A 25,075-nucleotide genomic window follows, 5' to 3' on the forward strand; every position below is an offset into this window, starting at 1 on the left:
ATTACCATGTAATAATGTTTGCGTTGTACTTTTTTTTCAGATGGAACAAAACTTGAGGCAAATTGATATAGGAGAAAAAGATCTAAAGAAACAAGAGCCCGGCTTTCTACGGGTTCCGTCACTGAAGAGAAAACCTTCAGACAGAAAAGCATTTGCTCCCAAACTTTCTGATCGGGGAAGCATAAAAGGTTTGGGACATACCGGTGGCTCAGTAAGATCTACAGTGGACACTACAAACGGCCCTTTCCAGATATCAAAAGAAAGTACAGGCATCCCTGCTTTGTTGGATAACTTGAATTTAAAAGCCAAAATCGTGGAACTGCCGAAAACAGATGAGGCTAATAATCAAGAACAGAAAGCTGCCACTTTGAATCTGGGCAGTTCCCAATTTTCATCTCTAGAGATAAGTAGTCCTTTGAGTCCATCTCTACTGCCAAATGCAATGTACCAGCAAACTTCTGTAATCAAATTAGATCATTTCCCAATTCCTGCCTTACCAGAGAGGAGTCAAAGTGATACCTACTCACTCACTATGCCGGCAACTAAGGCACAGCCTCTGACTGAACTCAATGTGGACTCATTAAAAATATCATCTCCAGTCATTCCAGAAGCTCATCCAATAGTAGCAGAGAACACAGGATACAAGGTTTCAGTAAGTAAAAAACACAAAAAAAATAATACTTGCAAATTCAAAACATTTGAAATTCTTAACTTTGTATTCATATTAATTCAAACCAATTGACATTCATAACTTTTTAATTATATTAATTCAATATACATGGCTTTGTCTTATCTATGAATTTTGTCTTTATATTCCTTCAATATTTCCCATTATCCTTCCATCCAGCATCCATAGACTTCTAACATAGCTCATCTAGTTTATCTTCGGCACTGTTTTATAATCTGAGATACAACTAGTTAGACTGTTTTAGACTAGTTAGCAACTGTTTTACAGGCTACCTGAATATTTCTACATAACCACCTAAGTGTTTTACCAGCTGAAGAAATTGTCACATAGGAAGCTCTGTTTCCTAAATAAAATACAGTTATGGGATCCATTGTCCGGAGTTATTCCATTGAGCGCAACGGAGCGATCCTTTTCCGTCTTCTTCTTGCTTCTCGCGGCTGCACATGCGCAGTAGAGTGAAAACCCCAAACTTTAACTGAAAAGCCGGCTATTTCATTCTACTGCATGTGTCTGCCCCGGGAAATCTGAAGAAAGAAGAAGCCGAAAGAGGATCGATCCGTGGTGCTCACTGGTATAACCCCAGGCCAGTTTTCTGCTGATAGGAGCACCGACATTTTCAGTGTGAAAAGACTTTTCTTCTCCATTAATAATCCACATTTCTAAAAATGATTTCTCTGTAGTAATAAAACAGTACCTTGTATTTGATCCCAACTAAGCTATATTGAATCCTTATTGGAGGCAAAACCAGCCTGTTGGCTTTATTTAATGTTTATATGATTTTCTAGTATGGAGATCCAAATTATGGAAATATCTGTTATCCAGAATGCTTGGGACCTGGGGTTTTCCAGATAACAGGTCCCATACCTGTAATAACCTGAAGTGGGTAAACTTTTCCATTTAATTTGTCACTGTTGTAACACAAACCCCATATAATATTATCCACTAACAAATGCAAAACAATTGACTTAAGCATTATTCAAGCTCCCTGTATGTTTCCAGTACCCTACGTCAATAACAGTGACAATATCGTAGAGCAAGTTCACATACTATTCTCAAAGGAGTTAATTAAGTGAATGTGATTTGATCACTATATACGACAACATGGTAGTTACGTTTTTGTGCTGACTCATTTCAACCTTGATGCCATGCTTTTCAAAAGAAATAGTGTCACTTTAGGTTGTTGTCTCTGATCTCCATTCTTCTAAGGTTACCATTATTATAATTGCTTCTTCCTAAGATCCCTTGGTCTCATTGTTCTTAATGATAACTTTTATCAAGGCAAGGCTCCTCCTATTATTCTTTGGTATTACTATATAGGCAGACCCTATGCAGTATTATTATTTCATCCGACATTTGGATCTTTCCCCAAACATAGTTGATATAGTTTAAGTATCCTGCTAGTCATCAGTCATCATCAGATGTTGGGAATACTAGAGTAAACAGCATGGAAGAAGTAACTGTTACTAATTGGTGCAGTGCTGCTCCTACCAGGAGGCAAGATAGGAACCTTGCATCAGGCAACAGTGCATGTCAATTTCCCACCCATGGCAATGTTAGGAGCAAATATTCTGCTTTTAGAACTGGAACTTCAACTGCCCTCTGTGCACTAGCAATACACCATTCCCTTTCTTCACTTCACACATTTTCGGGGAAGGCTGCCTCAGATGGTGTGGGGTGCGGAATTGCCCCATGATCAGTGCTGTGAGAAGACTTTCTGATATTACCTTATGTACAAAGCATTTCTTCACCAGCCTCTTGCAATTGGACAGCTTTTGGATGCTAAAAAGTAAACTTAAATTCCCTTCTTTATTAATACTAGGGGAAAATAGTACTTGCTGAGGTCTGGCCATACATATACAATTGCAGTCGCTATTATTTGGTTACATAATTGTCACATCTATAAATACTAATTACAGGTTTAATTCATAACAATGTTCTTGGTATTCCAGAGTGCCTCATATGACAGAACTATAAATGGATTCATGGAAACAAGATGCAAGTTTCTACCAGGTGGAAAGGTCAGTAGATAAAAGACATATTTCATGTCACACGCACAAAACGACATTTCCCATTAGAAGACTATTTATCAAAGGTCGCATTTCAGTGGTTTTCGAAACACGGCTAAGCGCACAAACTCAAACTATGAATTTCATGACATTTATAAAAAGTTCCGAATAAAAAAAGTACGTAAATTCTGTGCCTCAGGCCTTGAAATCCTAAATAAAGTGGCACATTTAGAAAGCTCCGTGGTTTTGTTCTTTGTATTAGAGTATCCTCCACTAGCACTTTATTGTACATTACCCATGCACTCTCTCACTCACTCACTCACTCTCTCTCTCTCTCTCTCTCTCTCTCTCCAGGAAAATGTGGCCAATTTCTGGAATTCCTACTATGTCACGCTGCGAGGGGAGACTCTGAGCTTTTATAATGCAAAGCGGGATGAAGCCAAGGTACTCTGGGAATACTGGGTGCATGTGGGAACTTCAGTTGGAAAACATATTTTGTGGTGGGGGCAGTAGCTTTTATTTGTGTGCCCTCTTTCAGCGGAATTACCAAAATCCATTTGTAATAGAAAAGATTGATAGTTAGGAATTATTTTAAAACATGAGAAATATCCCCACTAACGCCTGACGCGTTTCATGCTTACCCAGCACTTAGTCATAGGCAGAATCCTTAGTTATTCTGCCTATGACTAAGTGCTGGGTAAGCATGAAACGCGTCAGAGGGGATATTTCTCATGTTTTTTAACTATTGATGTAAATAAAGTATTTTTTTACTTATTAGCATGCCTTGGAGAAATTATTGAGTATTTGGTTATACCTCTGTTTGGTCACTAGAGGTCTCCGGCATGCATACCAGTAATGTTTACTGATTCTACTCCCAATTTGACTCTAATAGTCTAGGAATTATTTTACATTAGTTAGGTGGAGGCCACAATAAGGTTACCAGATTGTATATAAAAACATAAAGGAGACAAGCAATTTGCTGCCCTGTATTATACATGTGTTTAGGGAACAATATAACATAAATTACCCTCTTAAATGTGTCCGTTGTCTTTTATTCCAGAATGAAACAGCAATGCCTTCCGTCTGTGTGAGAGGCGCTCACTGCGAGAGGATGGGGGATATAGCTGACAAAGCAAATATCTTCATTGTGAGGTACGTCATAGAACTCTGGGATCCAACTGTCTCTTGCTCATCTTATGTACACCATGATCCCTTGTATCCAAAATAAAAATGTAACAGCATAACACTAATCACTGCAAGGAATAAATATGCTTGAGAGTTTTCCTGCAGCAATTTCATGTCCCTGATAAAGGTTTACAAAATAAAAATGCATTGACAGATGATTTCATGATGGTGAGCAATCTAAAATTGATAACTGTCCGTAAGATACATTAGCAAGCAATGCTTAACAGTTGTGTAGCTAGATTTTACTGGGCCCCCAAATATTTGACTTGTTCAACCATAATATATTTAAATTACTCATTAATTATGGCCCCACTGACCCTCTACACTCCTGGGCCCCTGCAAATGCAGGATCTACTTTCTCAAGATTTAAGCCCCATGTAGTTAATGTAGTTAATCAGCCATCACCAGAGCCACGTGGGATAGTTGACATAATTTATCAATACTACAGACACAAAGCTGGAGCCCATATATGCAGCATAGTCATGTTGGGCAAAATGCAATCAGTGCAGAGCTTTCCTAGGGGTGACTATATTATGTCCACCAGTTACCAGGGTCAGACATAGGCTGACAGGACCCTGGGAAAAAAACTAGTGAGCCCCAGCCAGCTCTTGTGGGCCCTGCTGAACCAGATCTGAAATCTTTTGCACGCAGGGAAGAGGAAATACCACTCTCCTACTGAATTTTTTTGTGTTGTGGGGATTAGTAAATAAGGTAAGCTTGTGGGGAGTGGATGTGGTTGGGCCGGGGAGAGGGCACATGGCTTGTGACTGGGGTGGAGGGCCTGGGAGGTGTGGCTGGGGGGAAGGGCCCACGAAGTGTCAGTTTGACACTGACAGTTGTGGGGGGCCTGTATGCCAGTGAAGCATAAAAATCCCTCCTTCTCTCCACTCCTTCTCTTCAAATTGGGGTGTGTGTGTGTGTATATAGCAGGTTCTCTGAAGTTTTTTTTTTTCTTGTTACACCACTGCTTTCCACCATACACCCCCTCTGCATGCAGCACTAAACACAGGCACCACTGCAGGCAAAGAGCTGTGCCTTAGGGAGCAACAAACCGTGCTATATGCAAAGTACAAAAACACAGGGTACTTTGTAAATTGCCCCTGGTCTATTAAATTACCATTATATCTAGGAGTAAGAAATGTTTTATCTGTATAATTCACTGTGTGTTCAGAGCCTATCAGCTTACAGGTAGTATAAATGAATAGAAATAATGTAATATGGGCCACTTGGGTACAGTGTCCCTAGCTTTACCACGCTGCCACCTAGTGATATATTAAGAATTTGTTTCATTTTGCAAAACATAAATGATTCAGAAACCAGTTGTGGGTCAAAAAATTGCCTGAAGAAACAATGACTATTGTACAATGACATGTAGATAATTCTAGTCAGTGATGTCCAACCTGGGTCAGTCCAGCTGCTGTAGCTGAAAGATGCTTGGGATCAGTATGGCTCAGTAAGAAGGATGGGAGGGGAAGGAACAAAGTACAGAAATCGAATCAAAATGAACACGCTACTTGCCTACAAACCCCATTGCCTTCTTTTTTACAAGGTCTAGTCACGTGCAATTCTTTAGCAATGAGATACTGAGAACGGATTGTGATTCCTGAGTTTCGCTTCATTCTCCCTCAGTCACACAGCTAAACACAACACACTTCTACTTCTTGAAAGTGTCAGGACACATTGGCAAACACTGGTCTGATATTCTAAATTATGATGAGAGGAAATGAAGGGTTAATGACCCCATTAATATTCATTATATATTAACAAACAGTAGATCACGCCAATCTCCCTATTCATCTTACAGGGCCTCAGATGGGTCTGAATACCAGTTTTCAGCTCCTTCGCACAGAAAGATGGACGTTTGGATCCAGGCAATTGAAGGGAAAGCTGGTGAGTGCTCATATTTGTGCAATAAATAACCCTTTTATAATGGAAATCACTTAATAGACCTTTTTTTAGTAACTGAGCTGTCCTGACTCAAAACATAGGATCTTCCTTCTCTTTGGTAAAGTCATCTCTCTCCTTCTCCACTGTGGCACATTATAACTGCTCCGTTAGGGGATAGTGTTTCTTAATGGGAACAAAGATGAATATGTTCATTTAACTGAAACACAATACCAGGTACCCAGTCTGCACCTTCATTCCAAACCCTTTAACAATGATCCTGACTTCACTTCACTGACACAAGTACAAGACACGTCATCACATAACGCCAAGTCCTGAATAGATAATAAAAATCAATAGGTCCTGAGACCTGGAATCACTTGAATTAATCATGTTTAATTCAGATTTGGAAGAAGATACATGCTAACTGTATACGGGGAGAGTATAGAAAATAAACTGAAGCGTTTAGAAAGAAGTATGGGGACTGTTGAAGTAACTCTGTAACAAGTTAATGTTAAAGATATTCAGATAAATGCAATTTTGTCTTGTTCAGAAGATTCTGATATTCAGAAGAAATTCACATCTTCCTACACTCCAACTGATGAAATTCAAAGTCCAAGGTTAGTAGATTTTTAACTGCATTGTATAAGTGGGAGGGAATTTTCTTCATAATTAGATTAGAAAGGTACCTTAAATGATGAAAAAAACAACTCAAAATAGCAGTTTTGTTGCTCAGTTTCATCATCAGGCCCAAAGTGTTGTTGTTTGGCCTCTGCTCTTTATGAAACAGAATACAGCAATGTTAGCCCATTCAGTTTAATCCACCAATATCCTATGTTTGTGGTACAACTACACTGTGCATTGTGACAGTATTGCGCTATTAAGGGAGGACAAATGTTAAAGGGGTTGTTCACCTTCAAACACTTTTTCAGTTCAGTTGGTTTCAGATGTTTCATCAGAAACAAACTTTTTCCAATTATTTCATTTTGTGACCATTTTTCTAATATTGAAGTGTAAAGTTTCATGTGTCACCTTCTAAAGCAGCTCTGGGAGGGGGGGTCGCCGACTCTTTAAATGTTCCAAATTGATACATTTCTTATCTTTGTCCCTGTTGTTTCATTACAGACAGCTGTTAGAATTGATACAATAGTTGCTAATACTCCAGAGATGCTGCTGAGAAATGGATCAACTAAATGTTGCAAAATTGTAACAGTTTAGAATCTGCATCTGAAGATTCTTGGAAGGTTAACAAACCCCTTTAAAATCACTGGGGTGTGCTAAAATGTAAAGCATCCCCCAGTGATTCAAATCAATTACCTGATACCCCAGGCCAGTGCTCATGTTTACTAAAAACTGCCCCGGCCCAGGTTATTGCTGCAGAAGTCGCCGTCTTTTCTTGGGTCCGACACATGTGCAGTAAAGCGAACACCAGACCAAGGAAAAAGAAGCCGTCGGCTTTTTCTCTCTACTTCGCATGTGCCTGACTGTGTCTGGAGGAAAGAACACAAGGTGAGGAAGACGATCACAGTGGATTGGCTTCTATAGATATAGCTCGGCTGGGGGCAGTTTTCTGTTATCAGGAGCACTGGCCCGGGGTATCAGGTAAGCAAGACTTAGCTCCCCCTCCCCCAGTGATTTTAAGTTTAGTTCTCCTTTAAAGGAATTGTTCAGTGTAAAAATAAAAACTGGGTAAATAGGCTGTGCAAAATAAAAAATGTTTCTAATATAGTTAGTTAGGCAAAAATGTAATGTAGAAAGGTTGGAGTGATTTGATGTATAACATGTCAGAACACTACTTTTCAGCTCTCTTGGTTTACACTGACTGGTTATCCTGGCTACCAGGCAGTAACCAATCAGAGACTTGAGGGGGTCCACATGGGTCAAATCTGTTGCTTTTAAATCTGAGCTGAATGCTGAGGGTCAATTACAAACTCACTGAACAGAAATGTACCATGTGGCCCCCCTTCAAGTCGCTGACTAACTCAGAGTTATAGAGCTGAAAAGCAGGAAGTTGGATTCTGGCTGTTTTATTAGACATCTGTTCACTCCAGCCTTTATATATTACATTTTTGTCTAACTAACTATATTAGAAACATTTTTTATTTTGCACAGCCTATCTTTTTACCCAGTTTTTATTTTTACACTGAACTGTTCCTTTAAAGCAGAATCCATGTGAAGCCTTAAACCCATCCAACTCAAAAACAAGGAGGATCTTCTTTTTTTTTTTTTTTTTAAAGCGGTAGTACAGTACTAAAAAAAATAACAGGCAATTCTTCCCTTTAAATATAAACAGGACGTTATCCTTCCAGCCAGCTACAAATGGGACAGTGTTCTCTCCCAGCAGAGGTAAGTGGGACATTTGTGGTTTGTTTTCTTTTACCTGTTTTTATCACACTTATTCCTAATACATACACAGGGACAGATTTAATGAAATGACAAAAGCTTATTTCCTAATTCATTTCCAGATTTTTCCATAGAAACAGATGCAATTCAATAAGCAAAACTTATCTTATGGTTTATTATATGGAAATTCTTATCTCAGTGTTTAAACTATAGGTTTTCACCTGATCAACCATACAATAATGTTTTCTCATTGAGTTGACTCTGTTCCATAGTACATTCTCCTATATAAACTTCATTATCAATTTATTTTCTAGTTGTTTTGAGCCCAGAGACAAGCAATATGGGAAGTACATTCAGCGCAGACCTTGCCGTGACAGAAGAGAAACCAAAAAAGGAGAAAAACACTTTTAAAAAGTTCTTTCACATGAAATAAGTGTAAGCTCTGATGGAAAGGCTGAGGCCCAAGCTAAACTCAGACTGAGACTACAGCAGTGACACCAGTCATCTCTCTTATGTCTGCGGCTACTTGTAATTTAAAATAATGAAAATGAGCGATTAAAGCCAAACTTGGGGAGTAGCATATACACCCATCTAGAAATCACATTTATACAACAGGGCTGAATCCTAAATTATCAGTATATGAATGCAGTGCCCACTATAGTATTTTCATTCTTCTTCACCCCCAATGAAATTCTTGAAATTCATGAATACGATGCACACTAGATTTATTGTGTAATCTTGCTATGGACACTCCACTTTATTACAGTAAAAATCATAAACATATTTATTCAGTAATAAAATATTATAAAGAAAAAAAAAACATTTTTTATTGCTGTATGAGTTATACAGTATCTTAAAGTAAAGTATGGAGCAACTTTACCCACTGACAACCTCTACCTCTCAGCCACCGCTATGGCACATCTACAATAGAGGACCACTATACTTTCATTATTTCCCCTGTGAATTTGTGTAGGGGAATTTAAATAGGTGAATGTATATTTATTTGACTTTTGTAGGAGTTAGTGGTTCATTTATGAGCTTTAGCCATGCTTAAGCAGCCATTGTTTCTATGGCTGGGTAACCAGATGCTATATATAATACACATACATATGTGTATATTTACTATATATACAAAATCCATCAATATCTTGTAAATTATATCCTTATAATACACAAAAGCTATGAATATCTTGTAAATTATATTCTTATAAACGGTGAGTTCTGATGTCATCAGTTATAAACGGTATTTCTGATGTCATTTCATGGCTCTTGTATATTATAAGGATATATTTTCCAAGAGGGGGTACTTTATTTACAATATATATAAAACACACACACATACCTCTAAGAGCAAAGATGTACCTGGCCTTTGCAGATTAGTGGAGATTTAATATAACTGCGCATTTTATTTATTTCCAACCTGCAAGCATTCTTGTCATAAAATGATTGGGGGGGGGGGTAGAACCAACATCATGGTGTGTAACAAATGCACTTTAATGTCACTATAAAGCTGTGTCCTACTTTTCTCATCTGATTTTTGTATTTGAAATAATAAATATTGATGTTAAGCTAAATAATTGTAATTCTCTGGTTGTTGAAGGTAATGGTTGAGTTAGTACTTGGTATTTTGTTCAGAAGGCTTATATAATTTATAGCTGTATATCTAGTATTTTTTCTTTTAGTTTTTGGTATTACTGACTCTTTAAAGGAAATAAAATTGCTTTAAAATATAAAGACTACATTTATTGGAGGGTTATTCATATTGTTGACAATGTTTCTCTCTCATGAAAAAATGTTTTTTCTAATAACTTAACAGTTGAGATTAGAAAACAAAACAAGGCACATGTCCATTCAGATGAAATAAAGTCTAGCACATAATTACAAATACTCTACTATAATATTATTATTTATCAGTTCATAAGACAAATGTTGTAGCCAACTCTGTAAGGCCTTCACGTCTTGCCCAAGAGAGCCAGCAGGCAGTGAATACAAGCTCATCATTTAAGTGAATACAAGCTCATCATTTAAGTGAATACAAGCTCATCATTTAAGTGAATAGAAGCTCATCATTTAAGTGAATACAAGCTCATCATTTAAGTGAATAGAAGCTCATCATTTAAGTGAATACAAGCTCATCATTTAAGTGAATAGAAGCTCATCATTTAAGTGAATACAAGCTCATCATTTAAGTGAATAGAAGCTCATCATTTAAGTGAATAGAAGCTCATCATTTAAGTGAATAGAAGCTCATCATTTAAGTGAATAGAAGCTCATCATTTGAGAATGGGCTCGCTGTATCTGATTTGGGGCAAATTCCCACCCTAATGATTGCTGTTTGTTCCACTGTTTCTCCTGCTCTTCTGTTTTTGTGCAATGGCGTCACGCAGGGACTGCAAGATGGCTTCCTCATTGTTCATCACATTGTACTCGGTCAGATTCAGGAGCTTGTCAAAGTTTTCTTTGGAGTAAGTCAGTTTAAGGAGGTTGTAAGGGGACTTGCCTGAGAGTTCAACCATCCCTCCCTCCATTTCTTCAGGACTGCGCTTCACCCCTGTTTAAAAAAAAAAATAAATATATATATTATATATATATATGGACAATATAGTTCAAATATATTGGCATTTCTGGAACCTTGTGAAGGGCTTTCAATAGATTATCCTGCAATCCTATTGGATCCCAGTCGGCTCTGAAAATTTCATCTGCCTTTTCTTAGTGCTTGGATGGGGCATTGGCAGAAAAGTCACTGCTCCATTTTGCTTTCAATAAATGCCGTTCATATACGCGCATAGTCTTACTTGTATCAAACTACATTTTGAATGTCAGCCTGATAAATACTATAATGCAGCAGTGAATGAGTCTACAACAGTGACTTTGTTGGAAGACTCAATAGGTTTCCATTAAATCCTGCAGTAAAGGAGACTAAGATTTAAAGGAAAAACTATACACCCAAAATGAATACTTAAGCAACAGATGGCAATTTCCTATTTATGATTACCCAATGGCACATACTACTATTCATATCATATATTATTATGAAAATGGCAGTGTTTTACATATGAGCTGTTTTATGCATGATCTTTTTATAGAGACCTACATTGTTTGGGGGGTATAGTTTTCCTTTAAATGCTATCATTGTTGTTGGGGGAAGGGGGGGCACGAATCCTGGCAACCAGACAAAATAATCCTGAGGCTACATTTTTATTGCTTTTCTCCTATATTCTCTAGTCTACTTCTGATTGCTTGAATCAGTGGGACCCTGGAAAGCCATATATTGCACACTGAAGAGCTGCATAAGAAAACATTTCAATATTACATATATGTTACTGTGTACATTGTACTATAAATTGAAAGGTAAGTTGTCCTTTGAAAAGATAAACATGTTTCAAAACAAGAAAGAGGTGTATGATATTGACAAGGCGGCAGCACGATATGACGAGAAATGTAATTTGGAAAATGGCAGATAAAACATACTGGAATTCTACAGTATTTCAGAATTGATATTACAAGGGCAGTAGCAATAACCAAGGTCACAGTGGAATACCTTTTTGCATTTATGATCATTTTAGATTTGGATTCTGCATTTTGGTTTCATTGAGGTTTAATCTCATACCTGGTTCCTTGTGGGTCTTGAATGTGTCATTTATAAGTGGAAAGTGAAGAAGAATGGGGGCCTCTGAATCCTTTGAATTGGTGAACACGTGGCATTCCTTTGGGTTCTCGCGGTCTTTATCGGTCACATTTACTTTGGGAAAAGCTATTTTTTGATTGGTGCAGTAGTCGCATGTCTGTACCACAGACTGGAGGGAAATGGAAGAAATGTCAGTATCACCATATAAAAACCATTAATAAATTTGGGATTGCTAATTTAACTTTACCTCAGTTCCCTGGGAGGAATGCAACCTACCTGTATCCAAATAAAATAACTACTAAATTGCCTTTACATATTGTGGCAGGGTGAGAATATCTATGCTCCAAAAAAGGGTAAGTAGGGTTATAAATCTTCCCTCTCCATCCCATGAGGGCAGGCTTTGCTGAGATTCTAAAAAAATCATCATAGCCTTGTAGAGTCAGTTATAGATGGAACATGATTAAAGGGGAACGATCACAAAACTGAAAATGTAATATAAGCTTCATCATACTGAAATGAGAATTTCACTTACCTTCTTGACATAAATTCCTTTTCGTCTAGTCCCGACATGTCAGTACAGGATGTGTACTGACATGGAGCGACGCAGAACAAATAACCTTTCTAAATACAATCAATTAAATATTCTTTATCGTTTCTGAAATAATCAAGTTTATTGTCACTATTCCACTCTCAGCATCTGTTTCTCTTCATTCTATCTTCATGGAGGAGTTGGAAGTCAGATATTCATGGACAGGTAGATCCAATATATCTTGTAGTGGGGTTTACTTTCCTAGCAGATGTATTAGAGCTCACTTAAAATAACTGATTCCAGTGCAAACAAAATCTAATAAAATAACTGACTTTGGCACAAATTCTGCATGTAGAGAGACATGATGTCAGGTGATTGAGTGAGTGAGCTCTAATACATTTTCCAGGCAAAATGATTCTCCCTAAAATATATATTGGATTTAACAATCATTCAAAATCAGACTCCCAACTCCTGCATGGAGAGGAAGTGAAGAGTAACATGAATATTTCAGAAAGGGTTCAGAATTTTTAATTGATTATATTTAGAAAACTTTTTATTTCAGCATGATGATTCTTATATAAAATTTTCATTTTCGCAATAGTTGCCTTTTAATAAACCCTGTGTGAAATGCAATGCTCGGGAATATGTTTTTTTGTGTTGTAGTCCCAGTTGCTTACCTTGAATCTTCCCGAAAGGCTATAATCAAATGAGAGTATGACATCCACTTTACGCTCTTCCCGTAGCAAGGGTGGGAAGCTGGCATTAATGTAATAGGCACTATCAACCAAGCAAAGGTCATCGGAGTATGGAGTCAGCTTGTTAGGAAACGTGTCCAGTTCTGTATCTAAAAGAACAATTGCAGCTATTATTTTCCTTCCATGGACGTAAAAAAAAACTGCACAATATGCAAACATGTCAGAGAGCCCTAAACAGGTATGGGACCTGTTATTCAGAATGCTCTGGACCTTTCAGTTATTTAGATCTTCATACCTTAAGTCTCCTAAAAAATCATATAAAACATGAAATAAACCAAGTTGGATTGTTTTGCCTCCAGTAATGATTAATTATATCTTCGTTTAAATCAAGTACAAGCTACTGTTACAGAGAAAAAGGAAATCATTTTTAAATTTTTTTTAATTATTTGAATAAAATGAAGTCATGGGGGGGCCTTCCCGTAATTCGTAGCTTTCTGGATAACGGATCCTATATCTGTACTTCTATTGGCAGATGGTAAGTACAGAGCTCTTTAGCTCTTTGTATCCCCTTGTGCCCCCCAGCTTGTGCTTTCTGAATGACATGCAAGCTAGGGGCATTCTAGGGGACACTCATGTGCTGCCCACCTCCTGTGCCTTCTGAATGCAGAGTTGGTAAACACTGAAAGTGGTGCATACGCTAGGCACATGTTTTTTGTAACTTGCCCTATTAGTTGTAAATAAACTTACAAGTGCATTATTCAGTGCCATAACTAACACTGGGGGCCCAAATGGTCAAAGGTTCTGCTGTATGCTTGCAGTTAACCGCCGCAGCTAAAGGGGAGGGTGTTGCAGGGAGTGGAGTGGAGCATCATAGCTGCATTATTTGTAAAAATTCGGTTTTATTCCACCCATGCATTATACAGCATTGTGTGGAATATGTTGGCTCAGTAGAACATGTCATTTGTTCTAACAAAAAGACTGTACCTTTAAAACAGCAGAATCCCATATGAGAGTGATAATCTTTATGGACCTGAAGTCCTCTCAGAAAATTGTGGTGCTCCCCATCAATTGGTCGGCTAGTCAGAATATCTCTGATGGTGCTGCCAATGTACCCGGCTGGTTGAAGAAGAGAAGTTGCCAAACTGGGGGAAGCTGATTTTCTTCTTAAAGCTTCTTCTCCATCTGTGATGATGGTCCAAGCCAAATGAAAAGAACATGAATACTTGATTGGAATGTACTGTTTATAACTACAACCAACTTGCAACTAGTGCAAGAAGAACACCGATATAAAACATAAGCCAAGGAATCTGTACCTTAAACAGAGCAAATGTTATCTAGTTGGCCATTAAGATGATACATTTTTCTTCTACTGAGTAAAACCAATCCCAAATTATATTGAAATCTATAAATAAAATGGAGCAGGAGGGAGTTGCACTGTTGGCATCGGTCAGGTAAATACGAGAAAAAGCTGAAGTTTTGAAATGCTCCTTTCCCCCTGTTTACACCATAGAGTAGCCAGTTAATAAAGGGTTTTTTTCTGAATAGACCCAATGTAGTACATTTGAGATTAGGATACTGGTCAAGTAAATTCAGGAGAGAATAAACAAAGATTCTAGAAGCTGATGGCATTTCCCACAAGCACTAAGGGAGCTTAACTCCAAGGCTGCACAAACACTTTACATAGAGCCAGATTTAAAATTCAGACTCCCAGTGGTTTTAGTTTATCTTTTAATTGCTTATCGTGTTGGATGAAGATCTGGGTGAGGAGCAAAGCACAGCGTCAGGAGACACAGCTAGTGTTTTTGGGCAGGCGGTAAGGACAGGGGCCCTCTGAAGAGAGCATTGTTGGATAATTGATTTCATAACAGGATGCCAATAACCTAATTACAGAAAGCTTACCAAGATCTTGAATGTTGTCCCTGGTAAATCGGTGCCAGAAATTATCAGAACTCACTGCAGCAAACCAGGCATCCATCAGATTTATTGAAAATATATTACTCCACAACCCTAGCAAGTGAGAGGAGAAGAATGTATATAATGATACAATTACAAAGTATATTCTGCCACACATGTTGCATCCCAAAAAAATAGCCATTAATTACAGCATTCAGGAGAAGAGCTCCGTCTTCTAATAATAAAGGCCACTAAGCACAATTTCATGGAGAATTGTGATCAGTATCAGAGGATAGACATGATTTGGAGATCAATTAGAGAACAGAACTATGGAAGCCAAATCCATTAGTACAATGAGGGGTAGCATCTAATTCGTTCAGATATGACATAATTCAATACTTTTGGATTTTTGGAAAATATTACAGCCTGCAGAACATATCTATACATCTATTGATTGTGTGTGTGTGTGTAGAGAAAAATATTTACCCAAACCATACATTCGCATTTTGTCTGGTAATAAATCTAAATTTCTCTAAGTCATCTTGGGGGACACAGGGACAGTGGGGTATTGCTGGTACATCCAGGAGGGCAGGACACAACAGTAGGAAAAACTAGCCCCTCCTCTACTGGCTATACCCCCAGTAGGCGGAGCTTAGATCAGTTTTTGTTGTGTCCTCAGGAGGATAGGACGTTTAAATTTTTTCTCTCTTTTTTTTTATTTTAAATTTTTTGTCAGTTGCTTGACACCAGGGAATGCCCAGACCCTCTACACTGAGCAGAGGTTACACATAGGCATTCCCCAACGTGGGACCTGTCTCCGGGGCCCTAAATCATTCAAGGCCACCCAGTCTAATGCTGGTTTCCCCCCCTTAGGTGGAGACTGACTGGCCGGATGACAGAGGAGAAGGTTACAGGACTCTGTAAGTATTCAGCTGTCCTTCTTCCTCTCATATCCCTCTCCCTGCTTTTCTGGAGCGAGGGCTGTCTCCCAAGGGGCCATTCCCTGCCCCCAGGCTATCACCGTCTGGTTCAGAGTGTGTGACGCTGCCTGCCCCTTCTCCCTCTCCCACCAGGTGTGTTCGCACACTGAGGGTGTACTATCCCTGGAGAGGGAGGTTTTTATTCTGGCAGTAGTTGTATGGGGCACAGAAGGGAGACATACAGCGGGGATGTCTGCGGCCCAGGAGGAATTCCCTTGTTACGGGCTGCGCTGACGTAAAGACCGCACTAGCCGTTGGCGCCATTTCGCCCCAGTTCTCGCGCGATTTAGCGCGCACTTTCAATCGTGGCCGCCATCTTGGATTGCGCACCGGAGCTATAGTGCGCACGGTAGCAAACACTAGCTCGGGGGTTCTGTCAGCCCTACAGAGTTTTCTGCGGGCTAGTTTTCCTGCCTCAGGGGAGAGAGTCTCTCAGCAGGGGACTCCCCAAGTAGGAGAAGGCACTACACATTAGGAGACGTTGTAGCAGCCTGTTTTTTCGGCAACTACCTAAGACAGCCTCCTCTGCTGGCTCCTCACAGTCGAGCTAAGACATTATATATTATATATTAATATATTGCTAGTCTATATATATATATATACAGGTTTACCATATTACCCTATATCATGTCTGAGGGATCGGTTGACAGGCTTTTTTCCAAGGGGGCACCTACTGCCCAAGTTAGATATTTAGCTTGTGCCACATGCCGCAAACGTTTGCCCCCTGGGCACAAAGAGCCATTATGTAGTAAGTGCAAACCACCTGAGCCTGATCCTGAACCTCCAGAACCTGCTCCTCCCCAGGAAGCACAGGAATGCCAGGGGGAATCATCATCATCTCTGCACAGAGATTCGCCACCGACCAAGCAACCTGCCACTCCAGAATGGGCATCACAATTAGCTTCTGGAATACCAAAGCTAGCCCAGTCACTAGACAAACTGCTTTCTCGTCTTGACAAACCTAAAGGGAGAGTGTCAAAACGCAGAGCTCCTTCTCCATCCGAGGAAGACAGCGATTCTCCTCCTAGAGGTTTTTCACCATCTTTTCTGGATTCTGGAGATGACTTTGATCGCTCCGAAGGTGAGCTTTCTTCGGACTCAGACAAGGAGGGTGAGGAATCACACAAGCATTCTTCTGAGTCAGTAGATGCTTTAATTACCCCGGTGCTTGAGACTCTTCATCTTCAGGACCCAGGGGCATCATCTGAGACGGCTAAGAGCCTGTTCAAACGACATAGTAAGACTACACCTGTTTTCCCGTCCCATTCTCAGCTTGATCAGATTATACAACAGGAATGGGATACTCCAGAGAGACGTTTTCAAACAAATAGAAAATTTCAGAAGCTCTACCCATTTCCCAAGGAGCTTACAGAAAAGTGGTCAATGCCACCTTCAGTGGATCCGCCGGTCTCCCGGCTTTCTAAGAATACCGCTCTCCCTGTTCCAGATGCCTCGTCTTTCAGGGATTCTATGGATAAGAAACTAGAGAGCCTTCTACGCTCTTTGTTCTCAGCCTCTGGCACTTCTCTACGACCTGTCCTAGCCATGGCTTGGGTCAGCAGGGCGATCCAGTCCTGGTCAGACACCCTACTCACCGCTATTGATTCTGGGGCACCCCGCCATGAACTCTCTCAATGTGTTTCCCAGATTAAGGAAGCAAATGATTACATGTGTGAGGCTTCACTCGATGCACTTCAGGTCATCAGCAGATCATCGGCACTCTCTGTGGCAGCTCGCAGATCTCTTTGGATGAAACTGTGGTCAGCAGACGTTTCCTCCAAGAAGTCTCTAACCTCCATTCCCTTTAAAGGCAAGCTTTTGTTCGGACCTGACCTGGATAAGATTATCAGCCAAGCGACAGGGGGCAAGAGTACCCTATTGCCTCAGCCAAAGGCTCGTCCCTCATTCCGCAAGGGAAAATTTTTTCGTGGCTCCCAAACCAAGCACACGAGATCTTCACCACCTCGACAGTCCTTTGCAAACCGAGGACGTTTTAGTAGTAAGCAGAGACCTCCCTGGCAGAACAAAAAGCACAATCCCAAGGCTGGAGACAAGAATGCCTCGGCATGACTGCGTCCGCACTCCGGCAGTCACAGGACCGATAGGGGGCAGGCTCGGCAGCTTTGCCGAAGTGTGGACCACACTCATTCAAGATTCCTGGATTCACGAGGTAGTAACCCATGGCTACCACCTAGAATTTTCCTCAACTCCCCCTCATCGCTTCTTTATGTCCAGACTGCCACAGGACTCAAACAAAAAGACAGCCTTCCTAGGAGCAATCTCAAGCCTTCTAAGAGCGGAGGTGATCGTTCCTGTACCGGTCACAGAACTTTTCAAGGGCTACTATTCCAACCTCTTTGTAGTACCCAAGAAAGATGGTTCGGTAAGGCCCATTTTGGATCTCAAGGAACTAAACAAGTTTCTTCGTTAACGAAGATTCAAGATGGAATCTCTCAAATCAGTCATTGCGGCGATGTCTCCGGGACAATTTCTGATTTCTCTAGACATAAAGGATGCCTACCTTCATGTTCCCATTTTCCCTCCGCATCAGAGATATTTGAGATTTGCGTTCCAAAATTGCCACTACCAGTTCACAAGCCTTCCTTTCGGTCTAATGTCTGCCCCAAGGGTCTTTACCAAAATCATGGCAGCAGCAACAGCAGTGATTCGCACTGCCGGAGTTTCCATCACACCCTACCTGGACGACCTGCTAATCAAGGCACCCTCCTTCTCGGAAGCCCAGAGATCTCTCCAGATATCCATGGACAAGCTCCAGCAACTAGGCTGGGTTCTAAACCTGGAGAAATCTTCTCTAACGCCCAGTCAATCTATGGTCTTCCTCGGCATGCAATTCAATACGCAAACACAGAGGATTTACCTCCCTCACGAAAAGGTCAGCCATCTTCAAGCCTTGGTAAGGTCGCTCCTACAGAGACCTCAACACTCAGTCAAGTTCTGCATGAGGGTGTTAGGGGTCATGGTGTCCACCATAGAAGCGGTACCTTTCGCCCAATTTCATCTTCGGGAGCTCCAGTGGAATATTCTGAGAGTGTGGAAGAGGAAATCCCTCCTTCAGGAGATCCGACTCTCATGCAAAACAAGAGCATCTCTCCTCTGGTGGTTGGACAACACCCATCTGTCCTTGGGAAGATCCATGGGAGAACCAGCCTGGCGCATCCTCACGACAGACGCGAGTCTATTCGGCTGGGGAGCAGTTTTCGAGGGCCACTCTGCTCAGGGTCAGTGGAACTCACGGGAGGTGAAATTGCAAATCAACCTACTCGAAATTCGTGCAATCCGTCTAGCCTTAATCCATTGGCAGCAGATTCTACAAGGTCAAGCTGTAAAGATACAGTCCGACAACGCCACAGCGGTGGCCTACATCAACCACCAGGGGGCACAAGAAGCAGAGGAGCACTAGACGAAGTCAATCTCATTTTCAAGTGGGCCGAGGCTCACCGGGCCCATCTGTCAGCCATTTACATACCAGGAATGTTAAACTGGGAAGCGGACTATCTAAGCAGACAATCCCTAGACCCAGGAGAGTGGTCATTGAAGGACGAGATCTTCCTCGAGATAACACAGAGGTGGGGCACCCCAGAAGTGGATCTCATGGCGACCAGGCACAATCGAAAAGTCCCAGCGTTTCTAGCTCGATACAGAGATCCATTAGCCATAACAGCCGACGCTCTAACAGCCAGGTGGCAATTCCATCTGGCTTATGCCTTTCCACCCCTGCCTCTCGTTCCAAGGACTCTCAGGAAACTTCAACGAGAGAAGACCACTCTCATCCTCATAGCACCAAGATGGCCTCGACGTTCCTGGTACACGGATCTTCTGAATATGTCTGTAGCAGAACCTTGGACCCTGCCGCTAGTTCCGGACCTTCTAACTCAAGGACCAATCCGTCACCCAAGCCCAACAATTCTAAATTTGACGGCGTGGCTTTTGAAACCATGATCCTAACTCAGAAGGGGTTTTCAAAGGCAGTAGCTAGCACTATGTGCGCAGCCAGAAAGCCGGTATCGGCAAAAACTTACCATAGAGTTTGGTCCACTTACTACCAGTGGTGCATTCGTCATAAGACTCTGTTCAAACGATTCTCCATCCCTAACATTCTGGAGTTCCTGCAAGAGGGCTTTTCCATGGGTCTATCCCTTGGCTCTCTTAAGTCTCAAGTCTCTGCTCTATCCGTCTTTTTTCAGAAGCGACTTGCTCTTTTACCTGATGTCAAGACCTTTATGCAAGGAGTAACGCATTTGGCTCCTCCAGTTCGATCACCACCTACCTTATGGGACCTCACCTTAGTCCTACGAGCACTTCAAGACCCTCCTTTTGAACCGTTAGGATCTGTACCACTTCTCTGGCTTACCTGGAAAACTGTTTTTCTTCTGGCCATTGCCTCTGCAAGACGTGTTTCAGAACTCAGCGCTCTGTCATGCAAACCGCCTTTCCTCGTTTTTCACCATGATAGGGCGGTCCTACGCACTATTCCATCTTTTTTGCCAAAGGTAGTATCTGAATTTCACCTGAACCAGGAGATTACAATACCAACCTTCTGTCCTTCTCCTTCCAATCCTAAGGAGAAGGCACTACACACCCTGGATCCTGTTAGAGCCCTAAAGTTCTACCTTCACAGAGTCCGGGACATTCGCAAGGTGGACTCCTTACTGGTCATTCCTTCAGGCCCTCACCAAGGAGGGGCAGCTACAAAATCGTCCATTTCACGCTGGATAAAACAAACAATTCAACGAGCCTACGTGGCACGTGGCAAAACGCCACCAGCTAGGATTACAGCTCACTCTACTAGGGGAATGAGCACGTCCTGGGCGTTCAGGAACCAAGCATCAGCAGAACAGCTGTGCAAGGCAGCTACGTGGACCTCTGTCCACTCTTTTTCAAAATTCTACCATTTTGATACCTTTGCGGCTTCTGACACTCGCTTTGGCAGAAAGGTGCTTCAGGCCGCAGTGGTTACTTCCACCTAGGCCTCACTCTCCCACCCAGAGGAATTAGGGGACAGCTTTGGTATGTCCCCACTGTCCCTGTGTCCCCCAAGATGACTTAGAGAAAAGGAGATTTTGTGTACTCACCGTTAAATCTTTTTCTCTTTGGTCACTTGGGGGACACAGGGCTTCCCTCCCTGGACTGAGGCCCTCAATTTTTCCATCAGACATGTTTTGGTTAATTATCAGTTTTACAGTTTATAAAATTTTACCTGTTGACTTTGGAACAAACTGATCTAAGCTCCGCCTACTGGGGGTATAGCCAGTAGAGGAGGGGCTAGTTTTTCCTACTGTTGTGTCCTGCCCTCCTGGATGTACCAGCAATACCCCACTGTCCCTGTGTCCCCCAAGTGACCAAAGAGAAAAAGATTTAACGGTGAGTACACAAAATCTCCTTATCCACCACTTCCCAGTGCTTTGACAGATGCATTTACCTTGCAGAAAACAGATCCTTGACTCTGGAAGTTTCTTTATTAGTCGCCCCATGTAAAAGCTGCTTCCAAAGTTCTCCGAATTAATAAATGCACCATATTTTAGAAGACCAACTTCATAAGGAGAGAACTCGCACCACTCTGTAGAAATGAAATGAGGGGAGGCACAATGTTAGTTATGACTTCTTTTCACTTGTTTTTAAGCACCCACCTATACTGTATCTTTTATTTGGAAGTAGGGACTATCCTATAGGATTGTCCTCAATGGTTTAAAGGGTAAAAAAGGCAGAGCCTAATCAGCTGTGTTTTTAATGCACAGGAAATCTAATATATGGCTACCTAGGACTCCATTATCTGCTAGAGTGTAGTATAATCCTGTTTTACACTAGATATAAGTTTTATTGCAAGCTAAAAGCAGTGGGTGTAGTAATCATATTTATATTTGCCTTTAAAATATAGATAATCAGCATTGTAGTAAAAAAAAAAAAACAGACTTTTGGAATTAGGTGGGGTGATTTAAGGATGCAACAACCTCTAACATGAGTGTCCCATTGGAAAACAAACTAAGGGGAAAAAAACACTATACCAGATTTAACAGTATTTGACCCAAGACCCCCTGTGAAAATTGTCTATTAACACAGCAAGGGGATTGTGGAATACCATTTGCTAAATTTGCTTTAGTTTAGTAATCCATAGCAACCAATCACCAGGCAGCATTTACAGCCCTGCTGCTTCAGATGAAATATTTGATTGGTTGCTATAGGTTTGTAAACATTGTGCCTGTTATTGCATCACCCAATGAATTACACAGACAATCAAATCTATTTACATAAAAAGTATTCGTGCCATTGCTTATCTCTTATTACCTTTAAAATCCATAGTGGTGTTTTCAATGTGTTTGACATTCATTGCCAGGCATAGGGGCAGGGGATTCTGTCCACGTTCAAGTGCTTTCCGCTGATTAGAAAGAGTGGTTTTTTCATTCTGATTACAGTAAGGGAAGACATTTTGGAAAGTTGTCAATAACATGTACATTCAAGGATTAAAATGAAAAAGGCAAATCGATTAATTGTTTAATTTATCTACAAAATTGCACAACTTAAAGAACCCCTACGGTCATCAATCAAGTTTTACTTGAGCCTGAAAACAAAGGTTTTTTTCTGAAGCAGTAAAGTCACATCTGATTGTATTATTTTGAGGAAATATATTTCTGATAACTTATGAGAATGTGTCTACTTCCAGTTAGAGAAAATGCTGCAGCCTTAATTGTCTTGTATTCCCTAAGTCAGTGGCAGATTAATGACATGTGGGGCCCCTAGGCTACATCTACATAGGCCCTCCTTCTAGTCTACTGCTGGATACATGTACCTTGCCTGCCTTATTCCCCCAGCAGAGCAAATAAAAATAAATATGGAGGATTAGCAACACCGGTGCAGTAAAGGATGGATTGCAAAGGAAGGATCAAAGTCAAATTAAACATTTTTATGACTTGCTCACCCCACTGTGGAACATGGATTCTATCGCTAGACCCCAAATATCAGTGAAGGAAGTTCTGTATCCCATCTCTGCTCTTTTCTTCATTTCTTCCCGGTATTGGAGAATTTTTTCCAAGGTGAAAGAGGATTTTTTGTCTTTGGTCACATTCTTTCTTGCATCTTCAATTGGCTTGTCCAGGTCCTTCTGTGACCATTCAGCATTTTCATACAGATTTGATATTGCCCTGTAGAGACAGAGACACACAACAGCATTTTAAATAGAAATGTGTGGCCCCTAATGCTGATTATCTGCTTATGATCCATTTTGGCTTTGTAGCTTGTCGAATCATATAAAGCATAAAGCAGAAGAATAAGATTCTGAGCTCTATAGAGTAGTGTCTATACATACAGTACGTAAAGTTACTAGGCTCTGCATAGTGATGGTGATTTAGTGTGGGAGATATGTAACAATACTATAAAATGGTAAATGTTCTGGTAGGGATAGCCAGCCTACTATGCGTTTATGGAGAAAGTTAGGAGGATTACTCATCGGTCTATACTCTACTGGTAGAAATATCTCAGTTTTACCAATATTTTCCTTTAAACTTTCCCAGCCACAGCTGTGCACCAATTTATAAAATCTGAGTGATTGTGAAATTGAACTTCTCCCAAACTGTATTAAGTGAATGAATACTGCTTTATGGGACATAAAGTAAGGACAAAGACAAACTGCAGCTTGCTCTCTAATTCTATCCTCTCTGTCATACAGGGATTTTTTTCATCATAATAATGTAATCATCTAGACGTCAACCACTATGATCCCTAACGGAGAGGCGAGAAGCAATGAACCTAGACTTGTGGTACAGCCAGTGCCATGGGAGTGTATGAACACATCTGGCAACCAATTCCTTGAGTAAGCTAGGTGTTTAAAATCCAGCATCTCAGACCTGTCGAGGTTGCATATAAGTCAATGGGAGAAGTCCCAATGATTTTTTGATATGCACTGGGTTTCATGCAATACCTCGAAGTTTTCCGGGAAAAAATCATTTACAGATGAAAAATCTGAAAAAATCATGAAAATCAGATGAAAAATCTGAAAAAATCATGAAAATCTAATTTTTTCCGCAAAGCCATTTTTTTGGGAAAATGTAATAATAAATAAGTGTAAAAAACCCAAGCACATTTGATCAGAGTTTGTAGCAGAAAATATTGAGATAAATTCGGACTTTGATAAATAACCCCTATAGACTGAGAACAGGGATATTTGACAAGTTTAGAGCTTTATAAATAAAAATTCACTCTATTTATTCCTATGGGATTTTTATTTATTTCTTATCAAATGATGAGCTCTAACTTTCCCCCACTGATAAATACAGTTCCATAGGAATGAATAGAATGTCTGAGACTTTTTATTTATTAAATTCTAAACTCACAGTTTGATAAATTTGCCCCCAAGTGTTAGAACTTCATGTTACATGTTATTCTTAGAATAAAACAGAAGGGAGTGATGTCTTTCAGTAGTTCATCTTGTACACAAACTATTGGGACTACAAATTGTGGGATTCCCAAATTGTTTGCTATACATACATCACTTCTGATCAAACCTTTCCTATGGGAAGACAGGACCAAAACATTTGAAGAAAGTCGGCCCCAGGAGAACCACATCACAGGGTCTTTCTGCCTTCTGCCAATTATATTCAGTTAGAGGGGCACATTTACTTAGCTCGAGTGAAGGAATACAATAAAAAATACTTCGAATTTCGAAGTATTTTTTTGGCTACTTTGACCATCGAATTGGCTACTTTGACCACGACTTCGAATCAAACGATTCAAACTAAAAATCGGTCGACTATTCAACCATTCAATAGTCGAAGTACTGTCTCTTTAAAAAAAAACTTCGATCTCCTACTTCGCCACCTAAAACCCACCGAGCATCAATGTTAGCCTATGGGGAAGGTCCCATAGGCTTTCTAGCCAATTTCTGATCAAAGAAAAATCATTCGATCGATGGATTAAAATCGTTCGATATAAAGGGTTTAATCGTTCGATCTAACGATTATTCGAGGGTCGAATATCGAGGGTTAATTAACCCTCGATATTCGACCATTAGTAAATGTGCCCCTAAGTGTGATGACAAATATTTGTTGTAAACAGAGAATGTTATAAAGGGACAATGCCCTGTATAAATATCATGCAAAAAAAAATCATCAAGTAAACTCAGACTCAATAGATAAAAACAGGACATGAGCCTTTATGCCCTCTCAGTTTGTCTTATAAATAGTGTACCCCAATTGCTATTTATGAACTGAAAATGTGAAAATGTGTTTTTCCA

General features: G+C 40.4%; 2 protein-coding genes across 2 annotated transcripts in view; one reads left to right on the top strand and one right to left on the bottom strand.

Annotated features, from left to right (window-relative positions):
* Positions 1 to 9,301, top strand: part of sptbn5.L (spectrin, beta, non-erythrocytic 5 L homeolog) — a 149,759-nt gene extending 140,458 nt beyond the window's left edge. The window contains exons 61-68 of the mRNA XM_041573253.1: positions 41 to 652; positions 2,638 to 2,706; positions 3,049 to 3,138; positions 3,755 to 3,846; positions 5,684 to 5,769; positions 6,317 to 6,383; positions 8,057 to 8,109; positions 8,421 to 9,301. Coding sequence (XP_041429187.1) covers positions 41 to 652; positions 2,638 to 2,706; positions 3,049 to 3,138; positions 3,755 to 3,846; positions 5,684 to 5,769; positions 6,317 to 6,383; positions 8,057 to 8,109; positions 8,421 to 8,539 — 1,188 coding nt within the window. The 3' untranslated portion in view covers positions 8,540 to 9,301. The remainder of the gene's footprint in view (positions 1 to 40; positions 653 to 2,637; positions 2,707 to 3,048; positions 3,139 to 3,754; positions 3,847 to 5,683; positions 5,770 to 6,316; positions 6,384 to 8,056; positions 8,110 to 8,420) is intronic.
* Positions 9,302 to 9,827: 526 nt separating this feature from the next.
* LOC108699173 (cytosolic phospholipase A2 delta) overlaps positions 9,828 to 25,075 on the bottom strand; it is a 43,463-nt gene continuing 28,215 nt past the window's right edge. The window contains exons 13-20 of the mRNA XM_041573254.1: positions 22,766 to 22,988; positions 22,135 to 22,252; positions 21,272 to 21,409; positions 14,858 to 14,965; positions 13,943 to 14,140; positions 12,941 to 13,107; positions 11,717 to 11,903; positions 9,828 to 10,657 (exon numbers count right to left, since the gene is read on the bottom strand). Of these exons, the coding sequence (XP_041429188.1) occupies positions 10,428 to 10,657; positions 11,717 to 11,903; positions 12,941 to 13,107; positions 13,943 to 14,140; positions 14,858 to 14,965; positions 21,272 to 21,409; positions 22,135 to 22,252; positions 22,766 to 22,988 (1,369 nt within the window). The 3' untranslated portion in view covers positions 9,828 to 10,427. The remainder of the gene's footprint in view (positions 10,658 to 11,716; positions 11,904 to 12,940; positions 13,108 to 13,942; positions 14,141 to 14,857; positions 14,966 to 21,271; positions 21,410 to 22,134; positions 22,253 to 22,765; positions 22,989 to 25,075) is intronic.

This window comes from Xenopus laevis, chromosome 8L (genome assembly GCF_017654675.1).
Source record: "Xenopus laevis strain J_2021 chromosome 8L, Xenopus_laevis_v10.1, whole genome shotgun sequence".
In the NCBI taxonomy this organism is placed as follows: Eukaryota; Metazoa; Chordata; class Amphibia; order Anura; family Pipidae; genus Xenopus; species Xenopus laevis.